The 13328-nt window shown below is 44.4% G+C and overlaps 1 protein-coding gene and 1 long non-coding RNA gene across 3 annotated transcripts in view; one reads left to right on the top strand and one right to left on the bottom strand.

Annotated features, from left to right (window-relative positions):
- The window catches only part of LOC140520703 (uncharacterized), a 122850-nt gene extending 116654 nt beyond the window's left edge, over nt 1-6196 (bottom strand). For both annotated transcript variants that reach the window (XR_011972612.1, XR_011972610.1), the window contains exon 1: nt 5640-6196. This is a non-coding gene — a long non-coding RNA (uncharacterized lncRNA). The remainder of the gene's footprint in view (nt 1-5639) is intronic.
- Nucleotides 3809-12301, top strand: SOX7 (SRY-box transcription factor 7). The gene is made up of 2 exons (XM_072634841.1): nt 3809-4283; nt 9526-12301. Exons 1-2 carry the CDS (start codon nt 4046-4048, stop codon nt 10455-10457), a joined length of 1170 nt encoding a protein of 389 aa, XP_072490942.1. The 5' UTR covers nt 3809-4045; the 3' UTR covers nt 10458-12301.
- The last annotated feature ends 1027 nt before the right edge of the window (nt 12302-13328 follow it).

Genomic DNA, 13328 nt, shown 5'->3' with positions numbered 1-13328 from the left:
TCCACCCATCCCTAGAGGATATGCCAGATGATCGATTGTATTGGGTTCCAGAATGCTCAGCACCTCTCTGTTGCCTCGGACGTAGCTGGACTGCTGACTTTTCTCCCTCCCCCACCTTTTGCCTCCTCTGACCTTGCAGATTATGCGTCTATGAGCACTTCCCCTTGCTCCATAGCCTGGCCCAGTCTGAAGCGTCAGTAAGGGTCTAACGCAAGAAAAAGGTTCCCATTCTGGCAAGGGAGAACTAAGCTGTCCGAGCGCTTAGTCGTAAAATCTTGACATTTCAGAGCTGAAAGGGACTCCAAGTCTCCTACCTGAGGCAGGAATCTCCCTTCTGCAACATCCTGAACAAGGGGCCATGCAACCTCTATTTGAACAGGATATGAGCTGGAGAAAACAAGGTCAACCGGAGTGCAGATAGGGACAGTGTGATTTTTTTTTTTTTTTTTTTTGAAGAGAGGAGGCAGTTACCAGAATTATCCAAAGCCAACCATAGGTTCTTAGATGTGGAAAGAAACTTAAGAGATCGGCTCATTCAACCTCATACTCAATGAAGGAATTTCCTCTAAACATCCCTGACTGGATAGTCCATCCCTTCCTGGAACATCTTCAGGGACTGGGAGCTCACAAGACAATCCATTCCAATATTGGACATCTTCAAACTGTTAGAAAGTTCTTCTCTTTAAAACGAACCTATCTCTACCTTCCTGTAATTTCCTCCTATTAGTCCCAGTTGTCCTCTGGGGAGACTCAGATCTAATCTAATCGCTCATCCATTTGACATTCTTCATGTATTTGAAGACTGCGGTCATTGAATACTAAAACTTTAGAATTGAAAGGAACCCTAGAGGTCATTTAGATTCAAGAAAGCAGAAGACCTGGGTTCAAATCCTACTTCCCACATGTACTGGTTGTGTGACTCTGGGCAAAGGGCTTAACCTCTTTTCAGCCTCAGTTTCCGCATCGATCACATGGGGTCAATAGTACATACCTCCCTAGAGTTGTGAGACTCAGATGAAGTAAGATGTATAAAGCGCTTTGCAAACATGGAAGCTTTATAGTGGTTGAGCTCCAGATCACTGATTTCATTGACGTAGAGTTTGGAATTTTTTTTTTTATTGCAAAGCATCAACTTGTTCGTAATTTGTGGTTGGCTGCAGCTGCTAAGGGGTTAAGTGCAGTCACCCAGGCATCTGAGACAGGGCTTGAACTCAGGTTTCCTGGCTCCAAGATAGGTCCTTTATTCATTAAGCCACATTGCCACCAATACCAGTTAACTCCTTCATGCACCTTCCATTCCCCCCCTTCCTCTTGCTTCTCCATCCCCTTTGTTTTCCTTTTCTCTTCCCATCCTCCTTTTCCTTTTCCCTTCCTCTCCTCTCCTTTTCCCCTCCTCCATCCTTCTCCTTTTCCTTTTCTCATCCTCCTCCTTCCCTGTGGATAAGGATGGCTTGGTGCTGCTTAGGTGAATTGGTGGCAGAGCCTGAAACAGGTCTCCTGACTTTCTTGTTTCCACTGTTTCTGATATGATGCAAAAATAAATAGAACTATAGGAGTAGAATATTTAGTTTCTTTATAGATTCATCATCATTTGGACATGCTGTTGTATATAGAGAACATTCTTGAAATATGACTAAAAATGCAGATCTTGTGGGCTTTAGATGCCATCTTTGCCAAGGAGAAGTGTTGAAGTCCATTCCACACTCCCTGTTCAGCATTCACACATGGCAGATATATCTTTTCTAAACTGCATCAAAATTTGTAAATGCCTTAATATACAGGCTTGCTATGGTTTCTGTGGCTGCACAAAATAGCTTTGATATTTTATAAAGTTACTAGTATTATCTTCACATGGGTATAACACTTTAGGGTCATAAGGCTGCCTTTAACTCCTGAGTCCTAATGTGATTCTGGATGTCAAGTAATGCAAGGATGAGAATCAGCCTCAGATCAGTTTCCTTTGGAAAGATACCTGCCCTCTTCTGCTTTGGGCATTTGATTGGCATTTGACTCAGGAAGCAGAGTCACATCTGTATTTCTTATGTGTAAATGCATCTTGTGTGCATTAGAAGTTACTTCCAGGAGGCCAACTCTCTGCTTTGAGGGATTTAAGGAGCCCTTGGGCACAGGAGGGGCACTCCACTGCCCAGGCTGGGAGAGTGGATTTAGAGAGAGAGAGCCTGACTTCACAATGAGAGAACAGAAGTGGGGATGGGAGTGGGGAAGGATTGAAATCTCCTGAGAGAGAAAGCTAAAAAAAGCAGAAAAAAAGAAAATGGGAGAGAAAGAGAATGAAGGGCTGGAACCCACTTCCTCACCTCCATCCCATTCCCTCCAAGAATGGACTCTCCTTTAGTCACAGATAAGTGATATGGGGTCTCCTACACGAGCATCCATGGTACAAAATATGGAACCCAGATAGAAGATTCCGAACCTCGAACACCATCACCACCAGTTATTGTGAACAGCTGGCCGGTGAAAGGGTAGGGAATGGTGAGGCTCTCCAGGCTCCTGAGTCCTCTGGCATCACCTTGGGCTAGAATCCCACCTCAAGTCCCTTGAGTAACGAGATGTGTTACAAGAGTAGAAAAGATGAAGGAAGGGACATTTGAGGGTGCTCACACCTAACTACGTGAAGACTGATGGTACCAAAGGAAGCGTGGGTTTGGTTTGAAGCTTCAGATTTGGTTCGAAAAATAACTCCGTCCTGCGTGTTTTGTTCTTTAGAAAATAAACAACTGCTACTTCGATTCTGATAGTGTCGGTGGGCCTTCTCTTTTGATGTTGATTTGTTTTAAATTGAAGAACACGGTTCAGCTCACGGATTGGGGGTAAGGCAAACGCACTTTTGTGGCTCGATGAAAGTTTGCGGCTGTGTTGGGGTTCTGTTAGGCCTGCGTTTCTGGCGGGTACTGCGTTTGGTTGGGTGGGTGACCGACGAGAGTGGGGTGGAGTGTCCCCCTTCTCATGCGGACACTTGTGGTGTTCGTTAATGCCATATTTGTGTCAAAGCCCAGGTCTAGGGAAATAGTCTGAAGATGCTCAGTTCCTTAGCTCCAGTGGGAGAGGGCTTCTGGTAGAGGACGTCAGGAAACAAAAAAATGGTTCTGAGCGTCTGATCTGTTCTTCTTTAGCTCACCTCGGGGTATGGGGGCGGGGGGGGAGCCAGGAGAGCTGCTCCCTAAGAAAGTCCCCTAGCGCTTAGCCTAGCCTCTGCATGTAGTAGGTGCCTTAAAAATGCTTTAGTGGGCTCTACCATCCTTTTTGTGGTGGAAAGAATAATGGTTTGGTTCTGTGTCCAGCGCTTAGCGCAGTGACTGGTACATAGTAGGAGATTAACAAATGAATGCAATTGATTTGCACATTCAGTCTTTCTCACAACCAACGAAGAAGATCGTGCGGGTGTTATGTCCATTTTACAGACAAGAAAACTGAGGTTCAGAGGGCCAAAGGGTCTTGTGCAGTCATATTAGGAGTAAGTAAGTAGTAAGACTTGTACTTCATTCTTCGTCCTCCGAGCCCGCGAGTCTTTCTCTAGGTTGATGCCAAAAGAAAAAAGAAAGTTTATTTCAACAAGTAACACCTCAGACATCGTCCGGGCCAGAAAGGAGAGAAACTCATGGAGCAGCTCGCGTTGCCGCTCGCAGATCCACCCGCGAGTTTGAGCCCAGAGAAGCAGGACAGCCGCGGAGGGGGTGGGGCGGGGAGGGGACTGCTTACTGTTGGAGGTGTGTCCGTCCTCTTTTTCTCCACCTCCCCCCTCTGTGGCAGGTCGGAGCAGCTCTCCACGGGCCCTGGCCCTTAGGGAGGGGGTTTAGTTAGCCGGAATGGAAGGAGGAGCCGCAGCACCTTTAAGTGTCATTGGAGGAAGCGACAGCCCAGGAGCTGATATATAGAGGGCAGGCAGGCCCGGCAGCCGAGTGTGGGACGCCCCCGACCTGACCCGTGTGAGCCAGCCTGCGAGCTGGGCTGCTGGCGCCGGAGGGTCAGAGTCAAGCCGACCCTAATCAAGAAGGTCAGGGCGAGGCGAGAAGTCTGGGCAAACATGGCCACGCTGTTGGGCGCCTACCCCTGGCCAGACGGGCTGGAATGCCCGGCTTTGGACGGGGAGCTCTCCGACGGGCTGGCGTCTCCTGCAGCACATCGTACCCCGGGGGATAAGGGCACGGAGAGTCGCATCCGCCGGCCCATGAACGCCTTCATGGTGTGGGCCAAGGACGAGAGGAAGCGGCTGGCAGTGCAAAACCCCGACCTACACAACGCCGAGCTCAGCAAGATGCTGGGTAAGAACAGGGGCGAACCCGCCAGGCCCCCTTTCCAAGCCCTGCCCTGTGCCGCTATCCACCGCGTGCGCGCGCGCCCGTGCGTGTGTTTGTGTGTGTGTGTGTGTGTGTGTGTGTGTGTGTGTGTGTGTGTGTGTGTGTGTGTGTGTGTGTGTGTGTGTGTGTGTGTGTGAGAGAGAGAGAGAGAGAGAGAGAGAGAGAGAGAGAGAGAGAGAGAGAGAGAGATTACAATAGGATAAGTAGGTGGGAGTATTGGGCGGCGGAGGTGGCGGAAGATTGGAGAGATGTTTACAGTAATGTGAACCAACTGGAGGTAGGGTCCCTGTGTTAAAGCCGCCAGCGTCTGCTCTCTCTCTCTCTCTCTCTCTCTCTCTCTCTCTCTCTCTCTCTCTCTCTCTCTCTCTCTCTCTCTCTCTCTCTCTCTCTCTCTCTCTCTCTCTCTCTCTCTCTGTCCTAAGACTGCATATGCAATTATTGTGTAAATGTTTAAAATGAAATATGGTGTACTTACGAATTCACGATGAGAATAGAGGCATTTGAAAGCGGAGCTGGTGTTTTCTGGGAGATGGAGGCAGGAATGAGGGAGGGTCGAGGTAGAAGAAATTTGGGAGAGGGGAAGAGACTAGACTGGAGAAAGAAGGGACTGACCCCGGATGAGCGAAACAGAACCAACCCGGCTCTCGGGACTGAGTAAAACTGCGGGCACTGATAACAAGCATTTATTAAGTGCCTACTGTTTGCCAGACACTGTGTTAATCTCTGAGGAGGAAAAGAAAGGGGAAAAAAACCCTACCTCTATGTGTGGGAGTAAGACGAGCTACCTACCATACATGTAAGACTGCATTGAGAACTGACGAGCTCCAAAGCCCAGGAACTGTAGGCTCTCCGAGTCCCTGGCACTCACCTCTCAGCCCGAGGGCGCTGAAGGCCGGGCTAGCGCTTGGTGCTAATTAACAAAAGCATCCGCAAATTGCCCCCCAAAGCGGACTACACATCCCGGCGGCATCGGGCAGCTATTGTTTTTGTCAAAGTCTGCGGGATGAGTCCGATCAGTTAGACGCTGAAGCCGCTTTATTGATAGGAACGCTACTACCCACCAGGAAGGACGGAAAAGGCTTGTAAACCAAAGCACGGACGGGAACACGGATCGCTGTCAATCTAGATGACCAATGGGCACCCAAGGGCCGGAAAGTCATTATTTCTTACACTTTATTTGCAGTATTGTTAAAGTTTTAATAGTAACAAGCAGAATTAGCAACGGAGTCACACCAGGCATTTGTTATACATTGCTAATCACACGCAAAAATATTCGTAGAGCGGGAAAGGAAATACGGATAATTTGGCAAGATTCGTTACCTGAATTTGTAGGTTAGAGTAAGGGTGTGGGCCCGGACTCGCAGATTGAGCCGGATTCTCTGGAGCTGTTTTGGTCTCTCCAGTGGTGAGGGTCAGGGCACAGTCCGTCTGGAGGCCGTTGGGAGGAAGGACCCAGGGCTAGCCCTACTGGGCTGTTTCGGGACTTCTTTTTTAAGACATGAAAAGGATCTGGGAGGGTGTGGGCCAAAGGGAACTTTTGATGCTGGGACTTTGCTGTGGGGAGTCCGAGGAAGACTAGGACTTAAAGGTGTATGCGTGAAGGGAAAGTGAGGTGTTATTTAAGTTCTTTTTAGTCTCCTTCCTCGAAGATAAGAGGCTGCGTTTATTTAGACCAAAAGTTCTAGAACAATTTTGTGTCATAGTCATCACTTTGGCAGTATGGTGAAGCCTTTGGAACCCTTCTCAGAATAATATGTTTAAATCTCTAAAACAGAACATAGGATTACAAAAGAAATCAATCATATTGAGATATAGTTATCAAAATATTTAAAAACAAGAAGATCCCGACATCAGGTTAAAACCCGTTTCAATCTTTAATGTAAAGGTGGGATTTGTTTTCTTCGTTTTTCTTTCTTTTTTATATTCAGAAAATAAAGGCTTTCTCTCTTTTAGGGACTTGTGGTCAAATATTTCTGCCCCTGGAGAAGGACAATTTCTTTCCTCTTGCCGCCTTTCATTTTAAAGCTTATTTCATTCAAATGGAAGACCAGAGAATTCTCTCAATTCTATATACATATTCTGTGATTCCCTGCTTCTACTTCTTGAACCGGGCACTTTGTAAAATTGGAGTTTTATATCAGTGGTTAAAATGGAAAGGTATCAGATCTCTTTCCGGTACTGGTCTGAACCTTATAGGCAGGGCAGCTTCCTTCTTCCCTCTGAGTTTTGACCATTTCATATGCTAGAAATTTGTGAACAGCCTCATCTTTGCTGAGTCCCCTTTCTAAATTTTAGCTGAAAGCGGGACAAATCAGTTCTTGCTCAGAGGTGCTAATTGAACCACAATCCACCAGCTAAGCTCCGGAGATTCATCTCTGGTCTTTCAGTCATCCGTCCACCTCTGCTTCCGAGCAACTTGGAGAAAAATGACAGAATCTGTAACATAATGAAGTCTCCGGCATAAATTCAACCTATGACTTACAATGGTTGGATCAAATCTAGAAGGGTCATTAGGAAAATCTCAGGCAAAAACTACTTCTCATTTCTCTAGTATTCTCCTGATAATGTCCAGTATAGTGTGCTTACAATTCATTGTATTAGTTCAATAAACCTTTATTAAATGCAAAGCACAGTGCTTAGGTTGGCATTGAATGGCTGAAAAAATGCCCTGGTTTGACAGGCATCTTGTAGTTGCCACTATCCTTAAGAGGACCCTAAGAACGTACAAATTCTTTTAACAAGTTGGATGAAAAATGTTTCTTCAGTAAGTACTCTTTTAATAGCAGAATTCACAGAGTTTTGAAGTAAAGCAGTCCTATCTAATAAATTTAAGCCTATTTTAGAAAAAGAATTTTAGAGTTTTTTGGAGGTTTTTTTGGTAAGGCAATCAGAGTTAAGTGACTTGCCCAGGGTCACACTGCTGTATGAGGCCAACTATGAACACAGATCCTCCAAGTACTCTGGACTCCAGGGCTGGTATTCTATCCACTGCACCACCTAGCCACCCCTAAACCCTCCACTGAGTCTCACAGAGATCAAATACCTTGCCTACATCACAGACCTCGTTAGAGGCAGAGCTGGAACTGAAAGCCAGATATCAGGATCTCTCCTCTCTTGGTCCAGAGCTCTTTCCACCACACCAGTGCTGTCATCACCATACAGTACTTCCTCCTTGTTATTAAGTAGGATAGTAAATCTGTATTTTACTAATGAATTTAGTAATTTAGAAATGGGGACCACTAATCTGTGGATCACATATTGACAGTTTAAAATGTAATATTATCTATGTTTTATTGTATTTTCATTTATTTTGTTAAATACTTCTCCATTCCATTTTAACCTGCTTCAGATCATTCTTGGGAGTGTTGTGGCCCACAGTTTTTGACACCTATGGAGTAGAGGATAGAAAGCTGGCAGCAAAATTGGGAAGACTTGAATTCAAGACCTGCTCTCTGTGCAGGACAAATCACAACCTCTCAGTGTCACAGGCTATTCACTCTCTGTGGCTGTAACTAGCAGAAGGTATCAGTCTTCTTTGGTAAAGGGAGGTTTTTCACCGGCAGCCTTCCCTCCTCCCACATCATGAACATAATTTCAGATCATATTTACAACAAACATGCCTTTGTCCAGTGCTCAGGCTCTTACATTTAAAATACTGAATTTGAAGACTTGATTTTCTGAGCTGTTTGCTCAGTGAAACAAATTCTCTAATAGGCAGAGAGGGGCTTCCTGCAGCCTGGGAGGTGAGGTTCTTCTCATTAAACTATGAGTTCCTTGAGAGCAAAGGCTGTCTTTTGCCATTCTTACACAAAAAATCCCAGCATTTAGCACTGTGCCTGGCACATAGCAGGTAAATGTTCATTGACTGACTTTGCAAGATAAATATTTCCTTGGTTTGGTTTCTACTAAGACATTTTTCCTGGTCACTCTACCTGCCAATGTCAATACCTAATCTGTTTCCTTGCAGAACTGTCAACCAACTATATGATCTTAATGGAACAAGTCCCTTAATTTTTCTGGAAGTTGGTCTCATCCATCAAATTGGGAGATTAGACCGGATGATCAGACTGGGTGGGGTCAGGTTAATCAGGGAAGCATTCTTGCAAGAAGTATATTTTTGAACTGGATGTTATTTCAGTAGCTTGATTTTATGACAAGGGAAGTGAACCCAGGGAGATGAAACAACTTCTTCTGAAGCCAAATATCAAGTTACTTGTGGAGTAAATTGTGGAATTAATTTGTCCTCAACCCAGCTCCCATAAGCCCACACATTAAAGGCAGTCTTAAGTGTTACAATACAGGTTGAAGGCTTCATCTAGGTCTAGACAGAGTCTGATCTCCCATTAGGGAAGAATGACTAGCACATTTGTGGACTAGAATCCTGTTTACCTTTCAACTGTGAAGAACAATCATTTATTACACTCAAGGTGACGTGGATGAGTTTTGATAGGCATAATTGGGAAGGAGCGCCCACCTTAATGAGATTTCCGGATCCACTAATATCCTGAAGAAAAATCCTCTAACTCAAGTAAGATTCTATGTTTTGACTGACTGAGTCTTAATTCCTGCTTGTAAAATGCCTGATATTTACACATTTTTGTGGGAATCTAAGCACACAATCTCTGACATTTAGTAATAAAGGCGGAGGTGACTTTCATTTAAATTCTCAAGTGATTAGAATTGACACCTGACCTTAATTAAATGAATTTTTAAAAATAATTTTTAGCTGCAGACAGTTCAACTGCTCTTTCAGCAATGAAACAGGGTACTACCTATACCAGAGGTGGGAGCCTTGAGGCCACCTGTGGTCCTCTAGGTCCTCAAGTTTGGGTCCTTTAACTGATAGGTTCCCCACTTCTGATAGACCTTTGTATATCAGATGATGTGTGAGAAGTGTGCGTGCATGTTCATGATTTTCATGTCGAGTTTGTGGGAGGAAGAATATGAAAGGTTAGGGTTCTGTAGGTGTGAGTGAAGAACCTGTGGTGGGAATTGTGTGTAGGGCATCTGGGAAGGGCATGTGAAGTGCACTGTTTGTGTTTCTTACTTGTGTGAGAGTGGTGTGACTGAGCGCTGGGTGGTGCATGCCATGCTGGGGCTGTGGGAGTTGTCTGGTGCAAACTGTGTGGGAGCAGGCTTTTCTAAGACTTGACCCTGGACACTGTGAAGGACTCTAAAAGTGGTCTTTTCTACCCCCTGTGAGCAGGAAAGTCTTGGAAAGCTCTGACCCTCTCCCAGAAGAGACCATATGTGGATGAAGCTGAGAGGCTTCGTGTACAACATATGCAGGATTATCCGAACTATAAGTATCGCCCCCGTCGAAAAAAGCAACTCAAACGCATCTGCAAACGGGTGGATCCAGGTTTCTTGCTGAGCAGCCTGTCTCGGGACCAGAACTCCCTCCCAGACAAGAGGTGTGGCAGCAGGGTGTCTGTGGGGGAGAAGGAAGAACATGGTGAGTACTCCCCAGCTACAGCCCTTCCCAGCCTCCGGGGCTGCTACCAAGAAGTGCCCACCAGCAGCTGCACCAGTGGCAGCAGCTCCACTAGCAGTGTGGATGCCTACCCATATGGCTTGCCCACCCCACCAGAAATGTCTCCTTTGGATGTCCTGGAGCCTGAGCAGGCCTTCTTCTCGTCCCCCTGTCAGGAAGAGCACTCTCATTCCCACCGTCTCCCACACATATCAGGAGCTACATACTCTCCGGAATATATGCACAGCCCCCTCCACTGCAATCATCCACTGGGCTCCATCACCCTCACCCAATCCCCGGGAGTCTCCATGATCCCCTCTGTAACCAGCTGCTCACCTTCCCCAGCATACTACTCTCCCCCTGCCTTCCATGCTCTCCACCCCAACCTCCATGCCCATCTGGGCCAACTCTCCCCTCCCCCTGAGCACCCAGGTTTTGATGCCCTAGATCAACTGAGCCAGGTGGAACTCTTAGGGGACATGGACCGTAATGAGTTTGATCAGTATTTGAACACTCCTGGCCATCCAGACTCCACGGGGAGCATCACTGTCAATGGACATGCCCCAGCCTCCCAGGTGACCCCAGGGGGTCCCACAGAGACCAGCCTCATCTCGGTCCTGGCTGATGCTACAGCAACTTACTACAATAGCTATAGTGTCTCTTAGGCCTGTTTGCACAAGTCAGTTCCGGACCTCCTCTATATGGACTGAACTGAGCAGAGAGACTAAACAGTATTACCAACAGCTGTCCTTGATACAACGCCTCTGAGCCTTCCCTCAGAATGTGTCAAAGTCTAAGCTGATGGATTGGAATCTACTTCGTCCTATAGATTAATGGACTTTTATTGAACACTTTCCCTTCTTGACAACTAGTTCCACTTTTCCTTCATCCTCCTCTCTGAAAATCTTGCTTCTTAATTCTCTCTACTACATGAATATGTCAACATAAGTCTCCTACTGATGCTTTTTGAGACTGAAATTTTCTCTGACTTAATTGTCTTCTTCCCATCATATGAAATATAACAGCTCCACTCCATCTTTAGGAACCTTTCCGCTGTACTCTTTGCCCTGTCCCAGACACAGGTTTGCAGAGGATCAGTGCAAGGGGCATTGATTGCCAGGTCAGCAAAGAGCTGTGGACAGGGAGTCAGGAAAACTGATGTCTCTGCTAGCAGATAAGCTATGTGACCTTCAAGATGACATTAAGTAACTCCAGGCCTCAGTTTCCTCCTCTGTCAAATGAGATCATTAGTCTAGGTGATGTCCAAGGTTCCCTCCAACCACACAGGAAACAAAAATGAATTATGTTTTCAACAGTGCTCTCTCTGCATTCTGCCAACCTTTTTTTAAAATTGTTGCTTAAAAAAATCTGTCAAAGAAATCAAATTAAAACAACAACCACAACTACTGTGATTTAGGAAATTGTTGGTTGAAGGTTTATGGAAAATAAGAATGCAGAAGTGAAAAGATCAGATTACTAAAGGTAGTTTTACATATTTCTGGATGAGTCTGTGGAAATTTTAAAAAATCCATGAAAACAAACATAATCACATATGTATCTGAAGATGATACTTGGACTGTCTCATATAACTATGGACACATATATACAGGACTGTTCTACAGTAACTTCACCAAAACCCCAAGTCTCTCAGAATCAGAATGGCTTTGAAGCAAGTTAGGACCAAACAGACTCACTTTCTTCCAATATTGGGGCTTGTGGGATCTATGTACCATATTTTGTTACAGTCCTCTCCATACAGGAAGGTTCCTTTCTCGTCTCTTATCTCTGTCTCTGTCTTGCTCGCGTTCTCCTCTCCATATCTCCTTCCTTCCCTTTGCCTCCCAAGGAAATACAAACACCCACTTTAGGAGATTTGATGAGCCCTGACGGCCTCCTCCAGACATTTCCAGTCTTCTCCAAAGCCTCCTTTGAAGGAATGTACTCAGCTCTGAGCAACACGACCACTGATTGTTTTTCAATTTCAGTGTATTATTGCTCATCAGGAACCCGTCAATTGATTATATATTCTTCCTCAATTTCCTCCCTGTATTTTGTATTGTTAAAGTTCCTTTTTTCTTCCATGAAAAGTTTTATTGTAAATCAATTATGAAACATGATTAATCTTCATGTTATTACTGCATATGAAATTTGATAATAAATAATAAATAGTTATAGCTATGATTGACTGATGTGCAGTCTTGAATGTGTTGTAATTATCTTTTTAAACACTACAGTTATTAAGCTAAAATGTTCCATCTTTTATAAGAGCGATGTTTGCTTTGGAACATCTGTGTAGATAGGAGTTTGTCTGAACTATTTAATTTAAATAAATACTTTTTTTACTATGATGATTTTATCATTTGAATTATAATTTTGCCCTCCAAAATGCAAAAAAAGTTTTCATGAGAGAAACATTTATTGTGTTTATTGTGTGCTACGTTTGTATGTACTGTTAGTCAAAAATCTTTTCTACGTCAACTTTTTTTAAAATAAAATATTTGTGGCTGTATTTGCAACTGCTGTGGTATTTTATAAAGCCAGATAAAGCTATAAATCTCAACCCATTCACTTGGAAAGAATAGTGTTAACATAGGCCTGAATTATAGGAATATTAAGTAGCTCATGAGAAGAAACTCTTTCCTTAGAAGGTCCACAGAAGACTTGGCACATTCAAAGTGAATTGAGGTCATTATATACATATTTCATTGATTGATGATGGTCTGTTGAGAACACTGGAAATGTTCAGTCCATCGGTTCATATCCTCATCACTAATCAATGTGGCTCCAACAACTTTGAATAGTTGGGATGCATCATAGATCTTTGGCCCATAAATAGCCTTCAGGGCATCATAAAAGCGTTTTGGATTATTAGTATCAGCATAAAACTAAAAAAGGTCACCTTTACTGAAATTTTCAGCCAACAATATTATTTTAGACTGGAAAATCATCTCATCTGCCGGATTCAGTGAGTGTGTATGTGCATGCACGTGAGTACACAGCATAACCAGATTCACAGAATGTCAGAGTAGGAGATGACTTCAGAGAGCACGACAATTCTAACCCTTATCTGAACAAAACTTTCCTCTATATTTTACTGGATAAGTCATCATTCATTCTAGGCTTAAAGACCCCAGGCAAAGAGGAGCCTGTTTGAGGTAGCTAATTCCACCTTTGGATAGTTACTCCAATTATTAGGAGGTATATATTCCTGATAGAATGGTTCTCTATGACCAATAAGGCTCTAAGTGAGCCCTTGAATCTTTCCTTCCCACAAAGTAGTAACTTAGATTTCACCTATTTGAAGTCAGTAACTTGTTCTCCTCAGGCCCTGCTGTGCTGAGAAATAAGTCCTGGGAGGGCCCAAACTAGCACTGTACGTATGATTCAATTATGATAACAATTATTCATCATTTTAATAGCTCTTTATATTACAAGGAGCTCTGTAGACATTTTTATGGGCCATTTTTTGCCCACAGCTCAGGAGGAGCTCAATTATTCTTCCATCCTGTTGCATAGGGAGGGGAAGTGGCCAACTT

Source organism: Notamacropus eugenii, chromosome 1, assembly GCF_028372415.1.
Source record: "Notamacropus eugenii isolate mMacEug1 chromosome 1, mMacEug1.pri_v2, whole genome shotgun sequence".
Lineage (NCBI taxonomy): Eukaryota > Metazoa > Chordata > Mammalia > Diprotodontia > Macropodidae > Notamacropus > Notamacropus eugenii.
Note: the sequence above shows the minus strand (reverse complement) of the source record. Positions and strands in the feature narration are given on the sequence as shown.